This window comes from Felis catus, chromosome A1, assembly GCF_018350175.1.
Source record: "Felis catus isolate Fca126 chromosome A1, F.catus_Fca126_mat1.0, whole genome shotgun sequence".
NCBI lineage: Eukaryota > Metazoa > Chordata > Mammalia > Carnivora > Felidae > Felis > Felis catus.
In genome coordinates, this window is record NC_058368.1 from 159,852,141 (window position 1) to 159,870,613 (window position 18,473).

Genomic DNA, 18,473 nt, shown 5'->3' on the forward strand with positions numbered 1-18,473 from the left:
AAGGATCAAGCTTTTGTAATAGTTATGACGGCTCTTTTGATTCCAGGACACCCTCCCTTGCCTCTAAACACGTGTGGCATATTTTTAAGTGAATTTAAATGATTTTACTTGGCATTTTGTGGAGGTAATTTTACAACCCCTCCAGAGATAGCTGGAGACACCCAGGGGTGTCACAAATCTAAGATTAGAAGTCACTGCTCTGAACAAAGAAGTCTGTTACATTAGTCCAGACATTTTAGGTGGACTCAAAAATGTTTATGCTTTAACTCCCAATAAAAGCCCAGGCTTGCCTTTCCAAATCCTGCATCTCAAGTAAACTTTACCTCCTCCTCTGGTTTTTATAAGCATGCAAATAATTTTTCTTGTCTATATATTAAAATAAGTATCAGCTGTAAGTTATGGTAGACAGGTACACAATTATGAACTTATAACACAAATCATGGCCAAAAATCCATCATTGCTGCAGAGTCATAGTGCATAAAACCTGGGGATAGTCTTTGGGAAAATATGAGACTAAAGATTCAAGAAGGCAGTTCCACTGGGAATGGAGAGAGTCATCATTGATCGTGTAGATAATTGAGGGTTTAGAGGGCCTTCACAATACCTTTGAGATTAGTAAGTGCTTTGTGCACAAGAAAATATTGGTTCTTTTCACAAGCCCTAAATTTAATTTTCCATGCCTTCCATCCAATCACGTGTCACGTCTACTTGTTACTTAGCCTTTCAAAATTCTATACTTTTTACTGATTGTGGTGAAATATTTGGGGACAATGAATTTTGTTATGAGTATTAATATTACATAAATGGAACAATTGACACTGAAGTATTTTAGGTCATTCCATTTCAGTTGTGATTGAATTTGTCATAGTTTTTAGCAAATAAATAAAAAGTACAACTTTGCTTTCTCCCTCAGTTTTGTAATGATCAGAAGTTTCACCCATTCCAAAAAGGATGTGGGAGAAAAACCGTCCTCTGACTTAAATTCAAGCAGACAATGAGAACGCATGGTCTTTAAGTGCACTGCTGGAAAGTAGTTCTCCACATCTGGTGACCATGCTTTTCAGCAGCAGTTGACTCCATGGCTTTGCGACCTCTGGTAGTTGTGTTGTTTTGTTTTGTTTCCCTTCTACTTTTTTCAACTCTCTGCAAAGCCCCCCAAAATATCTGGAAGGTTACTGCCAAAGATCTGTCTCAATGCTGATATGATCTGTGCTGGTGAAACACAACTAAGGGCCTGAAATTTTGCAGCACAATTTCCTTTTACCTACCCAGGGCCAAAATAAAACCTTTAAAAATTTTTAAGCAATGAAAAAATGATGGTAATAAAAATAAAAATGCTCTGAAGCAAAAAGAACGTAGGAAATAAGTTCCAAAAAAGATCTGATTGGTTTTTTTTTCCTGATGTCTACTGTAATACTTTCTTAAAAAATCTTTCAGAAGATTTTTTTGCATGAGTCTCAGCTTTACTGAGACCTCAAAGAGGTACATAGACCAGCTCCTTAATAACTTAGCACTGCACATTGGAGTTACTGTATCATCCTTGGGGTCAACCATTTTTAATGACGTATGTGCTCAGTGTCACTAGATTTAACAGCTGACCAATGCTATGGTAGAGGCTAGCCAACTGTGCTGCTGAAATTGTTGTATGTAAGCACTTATTCATTTCACTGTCTTCAGCTATGAACTGAAGCACTGACCCCAGTGTTAAGCTCAGTGAGAGCCTAGAGATAATTTCCTCAGTCCTGAGAACCTGGCTTCTTGAGCAAGCCATCTTGTAGTCATCTTTGTGATCTCTACCTGCCCCTTAGTACCTTTCCATCCTCACAGAAAGAAAAAATGTAGGGGGAAAAAATCTAAACGCAATGAAAGTGAAGTCATCTCTATTCAAGGGATCATTTATTAGCTAAGGCTTTTTCTTTGTCCACATAGCAAGCATTGAGTTTAGGGCAGCTAGACTTGCAGTACTCAACAATGTGGCCTCATCCACTGTCATCTACTTTCTGTCCTCCTTCCCTGGGAAACTTAGGGTGGTTTTCCAGTTGATCATGATGGGCACAGATATGCCTCCTCTAGGCTACTCTTGTTAGGCCCTCCACCAGCCCGTCTCCCTCTCTTCAGAGGAGTCTTGTGCGGTCGCTACCTTGCCAGGAAGGTGTGTGTGTCGCTAATGCGGAGGCCAGGGCTAGCTTTTTATCCCCACCCAGGGGCTTGAGGGGTTTCTGGCACAGCTGCATGCCTTGGCTGAGATCCACACCAGCTCAGAGCTGTCTTCCCCACCTTTGGCTGTGAGCAGCGGCTTCAGGCCTGCAGGCCCTGGAGAAGAGGAATGAGAGGGACAGGCTTAGAACTGGCAGAATTGGCTAAATAGGGAGGGGAAAAAAAAAAAAAAAAAAGCAGTTTTTGTTTTGGGGGAAGAGGCGGCCGCACTATTTAGGCTCCAAAAAGGACACATGTGCATAGCTCTCCTGGGCCTCAGACAAATACGCCAGATCATCTGGAGAGAATTCTGTTCAGTACCATCTCTTGCCCATTCTCTTTGCCAGCTCCTTCATCTCCTGTTCACTTCACTCTGTATATCTGTGTATCTCTGTTTAAGTGGACTTAGGCTTTGTGCCATGGTTGCAGAAGGCAATTTTGGAGTAAATTTGATGAAAAGATTCTTTACTTCACAAATGTATTCCTAGTAGCCTAAACAATGGGAATACTTTTTAAAATGATTTCTTACAAGTACTTTGGATACCTTAGCTCTATTTTTCAATTTATTTTAATGTAATCTTGTCTTTGTGCATCACTCTGGCTTTGTCATCCTGTCCTTCAGTCTCAATAAAACAAAATTGTAAGTAGGAGGGGAGATTGGAGATGACGGCAAGTGCCTTTATAGATTGCTACAGAATTTTCCATGCTTCCTCCTTTAGTGAGAGAAGGCGGTTTACCTTAAGGTGTTTGCATTTGGGAAAGAGGTATGTTCTTCGTCTTGGCCAAGCCAGGTGACTGTTGGCCAGGTGGCTGAGCACCCTGAGGTGCCTTGTATGTTCCGTGGGCTTCCAGCTCCTGGTAATCCTGTTGGCAGTAGTACTTAGCGCCTATCCAAAGCATGGGAGGAAGAGGCCATGCCCAGCAGCTAGTTACTTATTTATTAAAGTCCATAATTATCCCTAATTCTCAAATTCCAGCTACTTTCTGGGAAATTCCTAAAAACTTCCACTGGTTGATGATACTAGAGATATAGGAAGACTTAGATTGTTGGGTTCATTCTTGCTTTCTGTCTCCTTCAAACTATAATCCGAAGTGCATCACTGAGGTAAAACATACTTGCTTGTGGGGCCCTAGAGCATGGTTTGGGTCCTCTCCTCCTCTCTGACGCCCATTCACATGTAGCTGTTGTTTCACAGCAGTACGTGGGCACGTAAACCAGTGTTTTGGATCATTTTCTGTTGGTTACAAAATCAAAGCAAGATGTGCCTGCATTTCAAAGGCTCTCAACTGTCATGTTAAACATATCTCCGGATCAAGGTCAGGAAGACTGTCCTCTTTTGAACCCAGGCCTAGTACATCTTTGTAGCCAAGTTTTTGCCCCCGACCCCACCCCATTATGTTTTTAGTATCTTTACAGAGATAGTCTGAGCTAAACAATAATGATCATTCTTATTTTTATTGACTAAGGAAGATGCCTCATACTCCCATAGGCAGGATTGTATTTTGAATATATGGACACTGTTCTTGCATGCTGGCTGCATTATTAGAGGGGACAGTGGCATTTGCTTTGTGAATATAGAAGCCTTTGCTTCCAGAGATCAGAAACTTCCTTGCAGGTGACTAACTTTTAAAGGCTGAAATTTCTCTTTATTTTGTTGTGATTATCTTTTATGCAGGTAATTCTTGCCATCTCTTTAAGATTGCTCCTTGTCCTAGCATTTGCAGAAATGCTGTGGGGGGGGGAAAGTAAGAGTGATTGAAGCATATTGGGGAACAGATGGGAAAGAAGTGTGCAGTTGTAGCTCCCTGCTCAGTGTAATCATTTCTCTCCTAAAGTGTATGATTAACTTAGCGCTGCATTTGAACCACCGAGCTTTACAGGGCCTACCATGGGGTGGTGAGGGAGATGCAGAAGTGGTATCAGTCTCTGTCTGGGTGTAAGCACATAGCACATCAGCCGTTGGTGGAGAATTGTGGGGCTTGTGTGTAGAACTAGCCACTCAGGGTTTCTTTCTAGAACATCAGTGGCCCACATTCATAAGCTGGTTGCAGATGTTCCTACTTAGCAAGTTGTCACAGGTGTCAACAAGGGCCAGAGAGGTGGGCTGCTCGCTGTACCCAGGGCATACCCCTTCCCCTGGTCACTGTCACAGGTCACCGGTTCTACTCCTGGTATTTGGCACAGTCTCCCTTTCCACCCACTATTGACAACGTGGCCCCTCTCTCGAACCTGCATTTCCTTATTCCCTTATACCCTAGAAGGATCTAGAACCCTGGCTGCCACTTTTGAAGGTTGTTGGTCTTTAAAAACCAAAATAACGTTCCAGAGTTTTTTTAATAACTTTCCAGAATTTGACATCAGAGTCACCAATTCTTAAATTTATTTTTCTGGGTCCCATCTCATGAAACCCATGAAAGCATATCTTAGATAACCTTCTCCTCCCTGACTTTATTTACTACTTGTAGAAACAAGATTGAAACAGTAAACAGGGTGCCTGGCTGTCAGTTAGGTGTCTGATTCTTGATTTGGGCTCAGGTCATGATCTCACAGTTCATGAATTCAAGCCCTGCATCGGGCTCTGCGCTGACAGTGTGGAGCCTGCTTGGGATCCCCTCCCTCCGTCCCTCCCTCTCTCCCTCTCTCTCTTTCTCTCTGTCTTTCTCTCTGCCCCTGTCTTGCTCTCCATCCCAAAATAAACTTTTTTTTTAAGAAGATGAAAACAGTAAATAGTTTTTAGAAGAGAAGTCAGCTATAATTCCAGGTGGTTGTGTTCTTCCTTTGTCCTTTTCTGTTTCCTGCCTAGTTCCTGTTTGTACTGGATTATAAGGTCTTAGGCCCAGGAGCTACTCAACTTTGCTTCATACGGGTTCAGCAAATTTCTTGGAGGGAAACGGAGTTCTAAATATATGTAAGGGGGAAAAGAAGGAGAAGAAATTATTAGCTGTGTGGTTTATCTTTTAGTGTAAAAGATCATTCTGTAAGATGAATGGGCCTGCCTTGGTGGTTCTTTATGCCATTCTTGCCATACAAGCTACATCATCCTATTGTTATGTGCATTAAAATCCTCTGGGTCCTAGTCTTTTACCATCTCTGTTCTGTAGAATGAAGAGACTTAGAAGAGTTAGTAGAAACCATCTAAAATTGTATAAAGTTTGTACCTGCATATCTTTTAAGCCCTGTATTTTGAGTCCTCCTTCTCTATGCCCCTCCCTCTGTCCCAGCTGTGGTTTAGGAGGAGGAGACCTTCAAAATATCCTCCATTTGTAAATGAAATGAACACAAGTCCTGTGCTAGCTGGGCAGGACTCCCTGCACTGCTTATGGGCCTCTGCTCCTTTCAAACAGATCCACGATCCTCCACAGCTTAAACCAGAGGCCAAGTCTGATACACAACTGACAGAACTTCTTTCACTGTCACATTTCTAGCTGCCCTGTTAAATTTTCTTTGGGTCAACATTTTGAGAGGAAGGGGTGAGAAGGAAACACCGGATGGTTGGTACTTTTTTATGTTGGCTTCAATTAATGCTACCCAAACAGTTTCTGCCTATGTGGAATGTGGCACATAAAAAGAGTTACCCTACAGTGCCGAACAATGAAAAATCTACCTTACCCATCTTGTCTTTATTTGTTTTGACTGCAGTAGAACTTGCTCTTCCACTGTTTTGAATTTTGTGTTCTCGTGGGTGGGGTAACTTCAGGACTCTGTAAAATGCTCAACTTAAGCGATAACTAACAAGCATAGCAGCACACATCTGAGGTACAGAACTGAACTGGACAGGCTTCCGGTGAAAACACAGTGCTGTTAATTGTAGAAAGAGCTTTTGGTGAAACTGGGTCTCTGGCAAGACGAATTCTTTGTGTCCTAGTGAGCCGGTTATTTTAAGAGTTGAAGCTAAAAGAATGTTTGGCTAATTCTGGTGGGGTTCTGTGAGTGTCAGAACATTGCATGTGTGCTACGGTAGATTGATAATGATGGCATTTAAACACTAAATGCGGGGCGCCTGGGTGGCGCAGTCGGTTAAGCGTCTGACTTCAGCCAGGTCACGATCTCGCGGTCCGGGAGTTCGAGCCCCGCGTCAGGCTCTGGGCTGATGGCTCGGAGCCTGGAGCCTGCTTCCGATTCTGTGTCTCCCTCTCTCTCTGCCCCTCCCCCGTTCATGCTCTGTCTCTCTCTGTCCCAAAAATAAATAAACGTTGAAAAAAAAAATAAATTAAAAAAAACAAAACAAAACACTAAATGCCCCTCAGCTCTGCATTTTCTCCTGAAATGAGGGGTCAGGGTTTAATCTTTATACCTAAAGGTATGTTCAAGTGTGCCCGCGTGTCCAAGTTTGCACTCGGTGGTGTTGCTGACTTCCTCTCTCTAGCCTCACGCACATGAAGACCAAGGCTATTGCTTGTAGCATTTCAGTTAACTGACTTCTTGAAATACATGGTCATCACCTCCAGCCACCTCTTTCGTGAATGGGCTTTTTTTTTTTTTTTTAATAGCCCTGGGAACTTGAAATTGAACCTAGAAGTGGTAGAGAGTGAGTGTATTGTAAAGACCTTCAGACCCTTTTAGTTTTCAAATCATTTCTCAAAACTGAAAAATGATCGGAAGCTGTGATTTCCTAATCCCCATAGGTTTGGGCAATAACTCTGCTGAACCAAGGCCTAGGGCATTGGCCAGAGGTTCTGCTCTAGGGTCTCAGGATCTATGGCACTGCCCCCTCCCCCTCTTTGGAGGGCAATCTGCAAAGGCAAGACCTGCTAGGGCAGATTCCTGCCCCTAGAGTTATGCCTCCAGCCCTGGCTCTCACCTTTCAGAATACTTCTGGCCTCTGGTCTGAAGCACAGTGGCAGTGGAGGCCTGTAACACTGTCCACACATGCTTAACTTCACATCTAGAAACATGACTTGACTTCTTACACTTGGTGGCCTCATCATAATGCAAAATCTGAATACAGCAACCAACAAGTGCCATGTTGAGTCCTCTGAGTGGCTAAGACTTGAGGACTAGATGCCCTCCCTCCTCATGCCCAGCCTAGCCTTGCTCTGCTCTGTACAAGGAAGCTGGCCTATTTCACTGTCTCGGAGCCTATTTATACTTAGAGCCTTCCTTGTTTTAAGTACACAGAAGTTACTCTTTGGAAGTCTATATTTTTGTGCCTGTCTCTTTTATGTGTCATCCCTGGGCCTGCTTCCCTTTCACTCTTGCATATTCTTTCCAGCCACTGAGATTAATGCTTCTCCCCTGGACCACCCTAGCAGCCTCAGCTGTGGGTGTCCTTCGCCTCTGGTTTGGTTTCTTCTTTCTCCATCCGCTGCCAAGAACCCCTCCAGCAGCCAAGGCAGCCCTTGTTCCTGCATGTATTACCTGGGGCAACACTGAAGAATAAATAAGTCTGATCCATTCCATTTCTCTGGAATCCTGGAAGTGCGCCTAGAACAGAGCTCTGTGGAAAGAGATTCCGAGGGTAGAGAAACCTATTTTGATACCTCTTTTGAAGGTAAGAGGCCTCATTCCAGCCCTAAAAGAGGAGTCCGCCACCCTCCTCTTACACATGTATACTGTCTTTCTGCTAGTACCTAAAAAAATACACTTTTGTAGGTCTTAGGTTCAGCTTTCTTGTATGTAGATACCTGATGTATAGGTTAAGTCGTCATTTTAGAATTACATATCAGTTACTGACCATCTCAACATTTTCCCCTAAATACTGTATATAATATTCTCCTGTGTCTTTTTTAATTCAAGTATACTTCACACACAATGTCATATTGCTTTCAGGTATACAACGTAGTGATTTGACAACTCTATACGTTATACAGTGCTCACCACGATAAGTATAGTCACTATCTGTAACTGTACGACGTTATTACATCCTTATTGACTGTAATCTCTGTTGTACTTTTCATCTCCATGAGTTACTTATTTTATAACTGGAAGTATATACCTCTTAATCTCCTTTATATTTCACCCATCCTTCCACTGCTACCACCACCCCGCCCCCAGCAACCACCAGTTTGTTCTTTGTATTTTGAGTCTGTTTGTTTCTTGTATTACAGGTATAAGTGAAGTTATACCGTGTTTCTTTCTCTGACTTATCTTACTTAGGATAACACCCTCTTTATCCATTCTACTTTCAGTAGACACTTAGGTCACTTCCAAATCTTGTTTATTGTAAATAATGCTGCAGTAAACATAGGGGTGCATGTATCTCTTTAAATTAGTTTCCATTTTTCTGGAGTAAATACCCAGCAGTGGAATTACCAGATGGTATAATCTTTTATTTTTAATTTTTTGAGGAACGTTTATACCGTTTTTCCACAGTGGCTGTGGCACCTGGCTCCACCAGTTTACATTCCCACCCTTTTCTCTCCTACTCACTAATACTTGTTAGCTCTGTCTTGGTGATACTAGCCATTCTACCTGGTGTAAGGTAATCTCTGATTGTGGTTTTCATTTGCATTTGCCTGATGATTAGTGATGTTGAGCATCTTGTTATGTGTCAGTTGGCCATCTGTACGTCGTCTTTGGAAAAATGCATATTCAGGTCATCTGCCCATTTTTTAATAGGATTTTGTTTTTGGTATTGACTCATAGCTATAAGTTCTTTATATGTTTTTGAAAATTATTTTCTTACTAGATACACCGTTTGCAAATATCTTTTCCCTTACAGTAGATTGCCTTTTCATTTTGTTGGTTTCCTTCACTGTGGAAAACCTTTTTAGTTTGATGGAGTCCCAATAGTTTATTTTGGTTTTGTTTCCCTTGCCCAAGAAGACCTACGGAGAAAAATGTTGCTAAGGCCAACATTCAAGAGACTGTGGTCTATGTTTTCTTCTAGGAGCTTTAATGGTTTCCAGGCTCACATGTAAGTCTTCAATCTATTTTGATTTTATTTTTATGGTGTAAAAAGTGGTCCGCTCTTCCCAACACCATTTATTGAGAGACTGGTTTTTCCATTGTATGTTCTCGTGCCACTTTGTTATACATTAATTATCCATATAAGCATGGGTTTCTTTCTGAACTTTTTTTCTGTTCCGTTTATTTGCGTGTCTGTTTTTGTGCCAGTGCCATACTGTTTTGATTACTACAGCTCTGTATTACAGTTTGAAATCAGGGATTGTGATGCCTCCAACTTTGTTCTTTTTCAAGACTGCTTTAGCTACCCAGGGTCTTTTGTGATTTCATACAGATTTTAATCCTAATTCCGTGTAAAATGCTGTTGGTATTTTGGTAGAGATTCCATTTAATCTGTAGATTGCTTTGGGTAGTATAGACATGTTAACAGTATTCTTCTCCATGAGCATAGTATATCTTACAGTGTATTTACTTTTTGTCTTCAATTTCTTTCATCATTGTTTCATAGTTTTCAGAGTAGAGGTGTGTCACTCGGTTAAATTTATTCCTAGGTTGGGGCGCCTGGGTGGCGCAGTCGGTTAAGCCTCCGACTTCAGCCAGGTCACGATCTCGCGGTCCGTGAGTTCGAGCCCCGCGTCAGGCTCTGGGCTGATGGCTCAGAGCCTGGAGCCTGTTTCTGATTCTGTGTCGTCCTCTCTCTCTGCTCCTCCCACGTTCATGCTCTGTCTCTCTCTGTCCCAAAAAAAATAAATAAACGTTGAAAAAAAAAATTTATTCCTAGGTATTAATTTTGATGCAATTACAAATGGGATAGTTTTCTTAATTTCTCATTTTGAGAGCTTCTTAGTAGTATATACAAAGGCAACGATCTCTGTATATTAATTTTGTATCCTGCAACTTTATTGGATTTAATTTTTCTAATAGGTTTTTTGTTAAATCCTTAGGGTTTTCTATGCATAGTATCATTGTCATCTGCAAATAGTGACAGTTTTACTTCCTCCTTACGAATTAAGAATGACTTATCTTTCTTGTCTGATTGCTGTGGCAAGAGTGGACATCCTTATTTTATTCCTGATCTGAGAGGAAATTGACCCTGAGAAATAAAGAGTAGATATTTTGGCCCTAGAGATAGAGCTTGTGAATGTTTTCCTTTGAAGCATGTACCCTTATTGGAGTGGTTTATTTTTGCTCACACCAGAGGACTTAATGTAGAGGCTGTGTGCCAATTTATCTAAGTAAGGGTAAAAGGGGATGTGAGCAGTGGTTCTCTTATCCTCCTTTATAGGTGCCTTTTTTTTCCAACCTATAATTGCACCCAGAGGATCTAATGAAGCAGACATATCAGCTGATGATGCGAAATAGAATTAATCTTAGCTTCCTTTAACACAAACAGAATTTTAACCAGGTACTTATCAAAATTGTGTTTCTCTGTGTTCTTTCCTAATTTCTGGGACTATTTCAGTTTCGTTGGTTGGCCCATCTTAATCCAAGAGATAGGAGTCCCTTGATCTGAGAGTCCAGTTCTGGAATTTGAGGATTCTGGTAAGGTTCTGCACTTACAGTGCTGAATAGCCTGACTAAACGCTGATGGTTATTTCTTCCAAAATACAATAAGCACTAGTTAAGTGTACAGCCTTAAGGGAATTCTGCTGTTTGAAAACCTATGCACAGCACTTTGCAAAGCTGTTGAGCCTGGTGGAGCTCTTTCTCGATCTTGGCAAAGCTGGGCCTGGGTTTTCCTTTGTTGGTTACCTCATTTTCTTTTAATGCATTTTCTTTTCGTGGTGGAAAAGAGAGGCAGGTGCCCTTAAAGTTCGATTTTTCACAGCAAACCTTAAATCCGTATATCACATGTAGAAAGGTTGATTTGTAGCTGCTATCTCTGTCTTCCTAATAGACCTTGTGGGTGGTAAAGATCTTAGGGAGTGCAACATTAAAAATGAATGAGGAGTACCGGAGTAGTTTGTCTGAGGTAGGGGTTGAGAGGGACTTGGTGGGAAAGGTTTAACAAAAGGCATTGATGTTTTAAATGCACAGAAATGCCATCCATCAATAATAAATGGTGTGGCGTAGAATAGATGTGCCAAATTGAGTTATTACAGCATATGGATCAGTTCATGGATGGGGAAAAGTAAGCACTATAGCTGGTGTTTTTAAATTATCTGTTTGAGAGCTTTAGAATACAGTTTGGAATATCCTGTTTTCACCCTCTAATAGCTGCTAGTTGGCAGTTGAAAATGTTTGGAATGTCCAAAAATTGAGGTTTTTTTTTTTTTTTTTTTTTTTTTTTTTAGAATAAGAATTGGGGCGCCTGGGTGGCTCAGTCAGTTTAGTGTCCGACTTGGGCTCAAGTCATGATCTTGCAGTCCATGAGTTCGAGCCCCATGTCGGGCTCTGTGCTCATAGCTCAGAGCCTGGAGCCTGCTCCAAATCCTGTGTCTCCCTGTCTCTCTCTCTGACACTTCCCTGCCCACACTCTGTCTCTCTCAAAAATAAACATTACAAATATTTTTAAAAAATAAGAATAAACAAATTTTGTTTTTCTAAAAACAAGATAGAATCTGAAAATTAATTTCTGGCTCCTCACAGCTGAGTGCCTTTTTTAAGAGCTTGAGTTGTAATTGTATAAGGAATGAAGTTACATTACAAAATATAAGTCACGTACAACTGTTGCCTGGTGTTTTCTTCACTCATGTTGATTATATCTCTAGGTACCTCTTCAGTACATACTCAAACTACAGGGAACCACTCAGGAAACCCCTCTAGAGAGCGAGAGAATGTGAGGTGGGGAGAGGGGCAGAAGGAGAAAGAGAATGAATCTTCAGCAGGGCCCACACTGATTATGGGTTTCAATCCCACAACCCTAGGATCATGACCTGAGCCGAAATCAAAAGTCAGATGTTCAACTGACCGAGCCACCCAGGAGTCCCAAGATTTTGATTCAAGGGCTAATTCTGTACATTTGCGCTGTGAGAATTATTTTGCCCAAAAAAGAAATATCAGCTTTGCTGTCTCATAGAGAAAATGACTCCTAGAAAATTGGACAAAAATCTGTTAGAAAGACTGGGATATTTGGTAAATGTAGATCTTAGTGCAGAAGTCAAGCTTGAGTGTTATTTGATCTAGGGTTATGGGAGTTACTGTTAGTGGAGCAGGCATAGCAGAGGACAATACTGCATGAGGTGTTTGAAATGACTCCTGAGTTGGAATTGGTGTGCTTAAAGAAAACACTAGGCTTGGTAAGACATGTGGAACTATTCCACTCCTCTTAATGTTGACCCTTGCTTGCCCGTTTAGGAACTTGACTGGAATTGGGTCTCTGATTGTCTCAACAAAACTAATTCCTCTTTGTTTTTCCTAAGATGAACAAAATGGTACTTGATTCTTGCAAATAATGTTCACTTAAATTTGAGGTTGGTTAGTCTAGAAAGACAAATTACTTAGCTGTTGTAGAATCATTGGTTTAGTCCTTGAGTGTGTGAATGCTCCGGGTAAAAATGAGGACAGTGATTATATGAAAAGTTTTACTCACCCTTATTGGAGCCATCTGTATTAGCTTTCAACTCTGTGAGGTGCAGAATTTACTTGAATTAATCTTTTCACCTCCAAAGGATCCTGGCTTGTGTTAAAAAAGGCACTTGTCAAACTGTCTTTAGAGCCACCAAATAAATCTATTTTATAGTCCCATTAGATATCTAGCTCAGAATCCCATTCACTCTGGAAGGTCCTATGGTTGGATGCACAACAAATTTCCTGCAGTCATCTCTGGTACACCTCCTTTGGGTTGTTAAGAAGGTGTTGAAATGTGAGAAGGCCGGTAGTGAAATTAAATTGTGGGTCAGGGTAATTAGGAAGGGAGAACACCAAGCATTTTCATAGTACATTGTCTGGCTTTTAGTTGCAGCTGCAAACAACGGATATGAGTTTAACCAGTTGCTACAGTGCAGCTGGTTCAGATCTGGCTTTATAACTAACTGGCTGAAGTAAAATGAAATGGCTGGAAAATTCCAGTCAAGTAACACCAGTGGGAACATGTGGAATTAAATAGTGTGAGTAAATGCTGGCCAGGTTGAGGAAAAAAACTTCAGACAAACTAGAGGGTGGTGGTGAGGATGTGTAGAAGAGAGGTGGGGAGGGGGCAAGCAGGGCATTTTCTGGCCCTTGTAACAAGGGTCTGTTGTTTGCATTAGCTCCCTTGCAGGAGAGGGGAGTTTTCCTCTCTCCAGAGAAGTTTGTAGTGTGGCTGGTCTACCTTCCTCCGGGACTGAGGTCACCTGTTTTTGTTTGTGTTTTCTTCAAGAAGAAGAAAGAAAAATATGCCATTACTTCAGGTCCTGACAACAACAGAAATGGCAGGCTCTTGTCTTTCCTTTTCTTCAGGACGCTTTTCCTACCTTGTGTGACCCAGAAGGCCCTGTCTCTCTTGATAGTCCTCTTCTTACACCACATGTACCAGACATGCTGAGTGTGTTGGAGGTGAAGGTTCTTGTAATTGTTCTAAATAAGGAAGGAAAATGGGTTTACTAAAGGAAAGCTTTTGTATTATCCATTTTGTCTGCTTAATTTGGAGAATTTAGACTTGGCTCCAGAAAAAATTTCTGAGAAGTTCAAGGGCCATTGTGCTGTTTGGGGAAAACATTTGCTGTAACTAGGTTGAGGGTATTTATTCTCTGCCAGTGCCCGGGACCTGTGTTTGCCAAGTGATTTCCCAGTCCCAGGGATTAGCCAGTCATGTGAAACATTTGATTAAGAGACTTAAAGAAATCTTAGCTGAGGCACGATTGGTGGCTATTGGCAGGATAGCCCCATCCTCAACTCTGCTTTGTCTCTTGAGTGTTTGTAAGAATGTTTGTAATGATGAGCCATGGGGGCTGGATTTATGATCCAGTGAGGAATCTTTTTAGAAATCAAAGTTCTGGTGGGTATATTATTAATTAAGCCCCATAAGTTTCTACATAACTTAGAAAGGAGTCTTTTTTTTCTCAGAGCTATACCACCAGTCAGCTGTTTGGGGAAGAAGATACCAAGTTATCAGAAAAAATTACCTGTATCCGAACAGCAACATGGTTCTGTCTGAGGAAAGTAAAGTTTTTCTTGATGCACATTTCCTGGATTTGCGTTAAATTTTTATACTTAAGCCTAGAGGACTTTTTCTCCCCCTTAATAGTGGCACCTTTCATTTGTGAGGCAGGAGCACTTGGGCCTGAGTCTGGAGATCCTGTCTCCAGCCATTCACCTCCAGCCTAGAAGAGAACACTTCTGTTTCCCTTCCACCCTGTTTAAATTTGTATGCGTTCCTCCCCACAGATAACCATCATCTTCAAAGCTCACCGTGAGTGCACAGATCAGAAAGTGTACCAAGCTGTGACAGATGACCTGCCGGCCGCCTTTGTGGATGGCAGCACCAGCGGTGGGGATGGCGACACCAAGAGCCTGCTTATCGTGGAGAGGGAGAGCGGCCGCTACGTGGAAATGCACGCCCGCTACATAGGGACCACGGTATTTGTGCGGCAGCTGGGTCGCTACCTGACCCTCGCCATCCGCATGCCTGAAGACCTGGCCATGTCCTATGAGGAAAGCCAGGACCTGCAGCTGTGTGTGAATGGCTGCCCCCTGAGCGAGCGCATTGATGACGGGCAGGGCCAGGTGTCTGCCATCCTGGGGCACAGCGTGCCTCGCACCTCATTGGCGCAGGCCTGGCCTGGCTACACACTGGAGGCTGCCAATGCTCAGTGCCACGAGAAGATGCCAGTGAAGGACATCTACTTCCAGTCCTGTGTCTTCGACCTGCTCACCACTGGGGATGCCAACTTCACTGCCGCTGCTCACAGTGCCTTGGAGGACGTGGAGGCGCTGCACCCGAGGAAGGAACGCTGGCACATCTTCCCGAGCAGTAGCCACGGGACACCCCGTGGAGGCGGCCATTTGTCTGTCAGTCTGGGACTCACATGCTTGATCTTTATTGTGTTTTTGTAGGGATTGTCTTTTGTTTTTTTTATTTTTTGTCTATAACAGAATTTTAAAATATATATTGTCATAATATATTGAGTAACAGAGTATATATGTATATACCATGTATATGACAGGATGTTTGTCCTGGGGCACCCACCAGACTGTACATAATGTGCGTGACTGTTCCAAGTATGTTGGATGTAGTGTTCTTCGACTGTATTGATTTTGTTTTGCAGTTTTGTGAAATATTTTATAATGTCCCTGCCGGGGGACCTGTTAGAAAGCACTTTATTTTTTATATATTAAATATTTATGTGTGTACCTGTTTAGTACGTATAGTACATATACACAGACGCCATCGCAGCGTTCCCGCTGAAGAGGACCAGTGACGGTGCTCGTGGCTGTCCCTGGCTGTCCGTCCCTGCCTTCTCCCTTTGCTACTGATCTGCCACATTGGGTGCGCAGCTTTCACTGGCCTCCTGCTGGCGGAGCTGCATCCCTTGAGCGAGGAGGTCCTTACTCTCACTCTGTGTGGAAGGACAGCTAACTCCACGACAGGCACTTTGGCTCTTGTGAAACACGCATCTCTAAGCAACCCTCGCCCTCCTTCACAACTGTCACTTTTTCAAAGGGCAGGGAGTGTATTACTACAGTTTTCATTAATTAGGATTGTTCTGAGCACTTAGGGAATGTGAGGTTGAGCCATATGAAACTGCTGTTTCTATTAGGTCAGAAGGGGCTGGTGATGGCAATTTCATAGATAAATACCAGGCATTTTACTAGACGCCAGGAGCTCTCAGACATGTCCTCCTCCCGTGTTCCTGTTTAAACCATATCACGCCTTGCTCTTCTCTGTATCATTTGTGCAAGCCCAAGTTCTAAGCTTTCTTTCCTTGGCTGTTTATGCCCAGAGACACACTGCTCCCTGTCTCCACCCCCCGTAAACCCTCCTCAACCTCACCTGATGAACCCAGAGACTAGGCCTTGTTAGATTCTCTCTTCGTGTCGAGGCCCAGATCCCATCACAAGGTGTGCCACTCTTCCTTGCCGAACACACCGTGGCCTTCACAGTCGCTGGCGCTGACGTGTCTGCGTGCATGAGGGAAAGGATAGGGTGTTAAATGACAGGAAAACTTTGAGGGCCTGAGCCAGTAAGTGGCAAAATGGGCTCTGGTGAACCCAGACCTTCTCACTGAGCAACGTTGCTTCCCAGGTGGTCTCTCTTTCTTTAATTAGATATGCTCCTTTGTAACATCTATAGTGATAATATACTAGTGAGTGCTCATGTAACTTGGTAAAATTCCTATAAAGTAAAATACCTCCTTCCATTTCACCTGTTGGCACGCCCTTGCAAAAGGAAAGCACCACCCACAAAATGCAAGAACAATGAGGAAGTGAGTTCTACCTAGGGCAGGTGGATTTCTATTGTATCTATGTAAATGTTTGGTTCCAAGGAGAAACGAAAGAATTTGTACCTTACCTTACTCAGATTTACATAAGTGCAAGAAGAAAGTTAATTTTATATACCACAGCAATTAGGATCCAACTTGTGCTGAATTTTAGATAGCCAGGTATCTAAACCTGGGGCCTGCCTTTTGCCATGCCCCATTGATTAGGGTCACGGCCAGAGGCCCAAACTGGCAGGAGAAGAGGATTTTGGTTCGTGAAATTCTGTTTCTTAGTGAACTGATGATCCAATTACAGCATGGAGCTGTGGGTTCATCTAGAGGTGGGAAACTGCCCTTTTTCTGATCTAGGAGAGGATAGTCTTGGGAAGTCTGGGAAAATCACAAAGGCACCCTACTTCTTACTTGATAAAAAGACACAATACCAGAGAAGTGAAACTGAACTTGTTACCCTTCTATAAAGACGCAGGGGCCTACCTACCATGAGCTCTGAACTGTGGCTATTTCTGTTCACCTACAGAACATGTGCCAGTTCAGAAGCTATAGTTAGCTAGTAATTTTGTTAGGTAATTGAGTAGAACAAAGGAGGAAAAATATTTAGAGTATAACCACTATTCTTGTGTGAACAGTATAAAAGTGAAGTAAAAGCAATAGGAGTTTCTACAGTGTCTGGCTTTAGAGTGTATATGGTTCATATTACCTTTGTCCTCTTTAGGGAAAGCAAAATCACCACCTCTACTAATAGTTGGGGAAAGAAACAGGTTGCTCTGCCATATCCTAGCTGGGAAGGATGCCTCTAAGCATTCTGTTCCACTAGCATTTGTGCCAGTGTGTTTGGCTATTCTCCCTTTATAATCAGTGTCCTCCTACAACATTTACAGTCCCCACAGATGACTAAGAAATACAGATGCTTCTCTAGAGAAGGGCCAGCTTATTTTCCATTTCTTTTCTAGGACTTTTAGAGAAAATAGTACTTGTACATTTTGGTTCTTGCAATCTTCCTTAACCAAGAGTTTCAGGTGATCCCACCACATGGATAAGATGTAGCTATTCAAAGGTCTCCTGGGGGAGGTTAAAACTTGAGGGAAAACACTGGTTTTCACAGATGCTCCACATGGCTGTCTTTAAAAGACTCAAAACATTTTTTTTGTCCTTTTCTTCCCATTGTTAATGCTTGGAAATTCCCACAGTGTGTCGAGTCTTTGCAAAGAAACCTTTAGATGTGGTTCATAGGTATATGGATAAGTATCTGTGTAAAACAGTGAGTGTGCAGTGTGTAAATACTTTAAATTATTATGCTAGAAAAATAAAGTTACATACCATGCTGTGGAATGTTTGTTCTGTGATTATAGTGACACCTGCTGGAAGAGCTGCAGGACACAGGAGGGGAAGAAAGGGAGTGAGGGGGTGTTTGTGCAAAATCCTCTGATTACTGACAATCCAAAACTGTCCACAAACTTGCGTGTTTTCTAAACTACATCTTTACTGTAGCTTTTCATTTTTCAATTTTAAGCAATTTCAAGTAAGAATCTGTAAAACTAGTCCACTGGTATGATCCTAAAGGTCTGTCTTTAGTAATAGTTTTGGTCCCTTGGCAGACATGGGACCTGCCCTGTGGTGCTTTTAAGATAGCATGGATGGGAACTTCTGGTGGGAAGGACTTGGGGGCAGGATTTTTTGGCTTTGGGAACTTGTAAATCCCTATTTCTTGGATGTTCTAAAAAGAGATCACAAGATCTCAACTTGTTCTTTGTTCAAGAAACATGCCGAAGGGTAGAAAAACTTGAAAAAGAAATTAAACCCAAACTGAAAGCAAAGGAAATCAATTACTAAGTCAAATACTAAATGGGACAAATTCCAACTCAGGGAAACCTACATAATCATTTCTTAAATAGAAGACTCAATCTTTATACGTAGTGTTTAAGTGTAGTTCAGAACAACAAAAATCCTCTGAAACACAAAATAAGATGACCGTGATACAGCCACTGAGAACCTAATACATAAGCCTACACTAAATGAACACTAAGAAATAAACCACATCACAATGACGTCTATACTTACAAGTCAAAATT

General features: G+C 42.1%; 1 protein-coding gene across 5 annotated transcripts in view; it reads left to right on the forward strand.

The window, feature by feature from the left end:
* The window catches only part of RGMB (repulsive guidance molecule BMP co-receptor b), a 31,255-nt gene extending 13,522 nt beyond the window's left edge, over positions 1-17,733 (forward strand). For all 5 annotated transcript variants that reach the window (XM_045033993.1, XM_045033992.1, XM_045033998.1 and 2 more), the window contains one exon: positions 14,351-17,733. In XM_045033993.1, coding sequence (XP_044889928.1) covers positions 14,351-15,019 — 669 coding nt within the window. In that variant the 3' untranslated portion in view covers positions 15,020-17,733. The remainder of the gene's footprint in view (positions 1-14,350) is intronic.
* Positions 17,734-18,473: the final 740 nt, after the last annotated feature.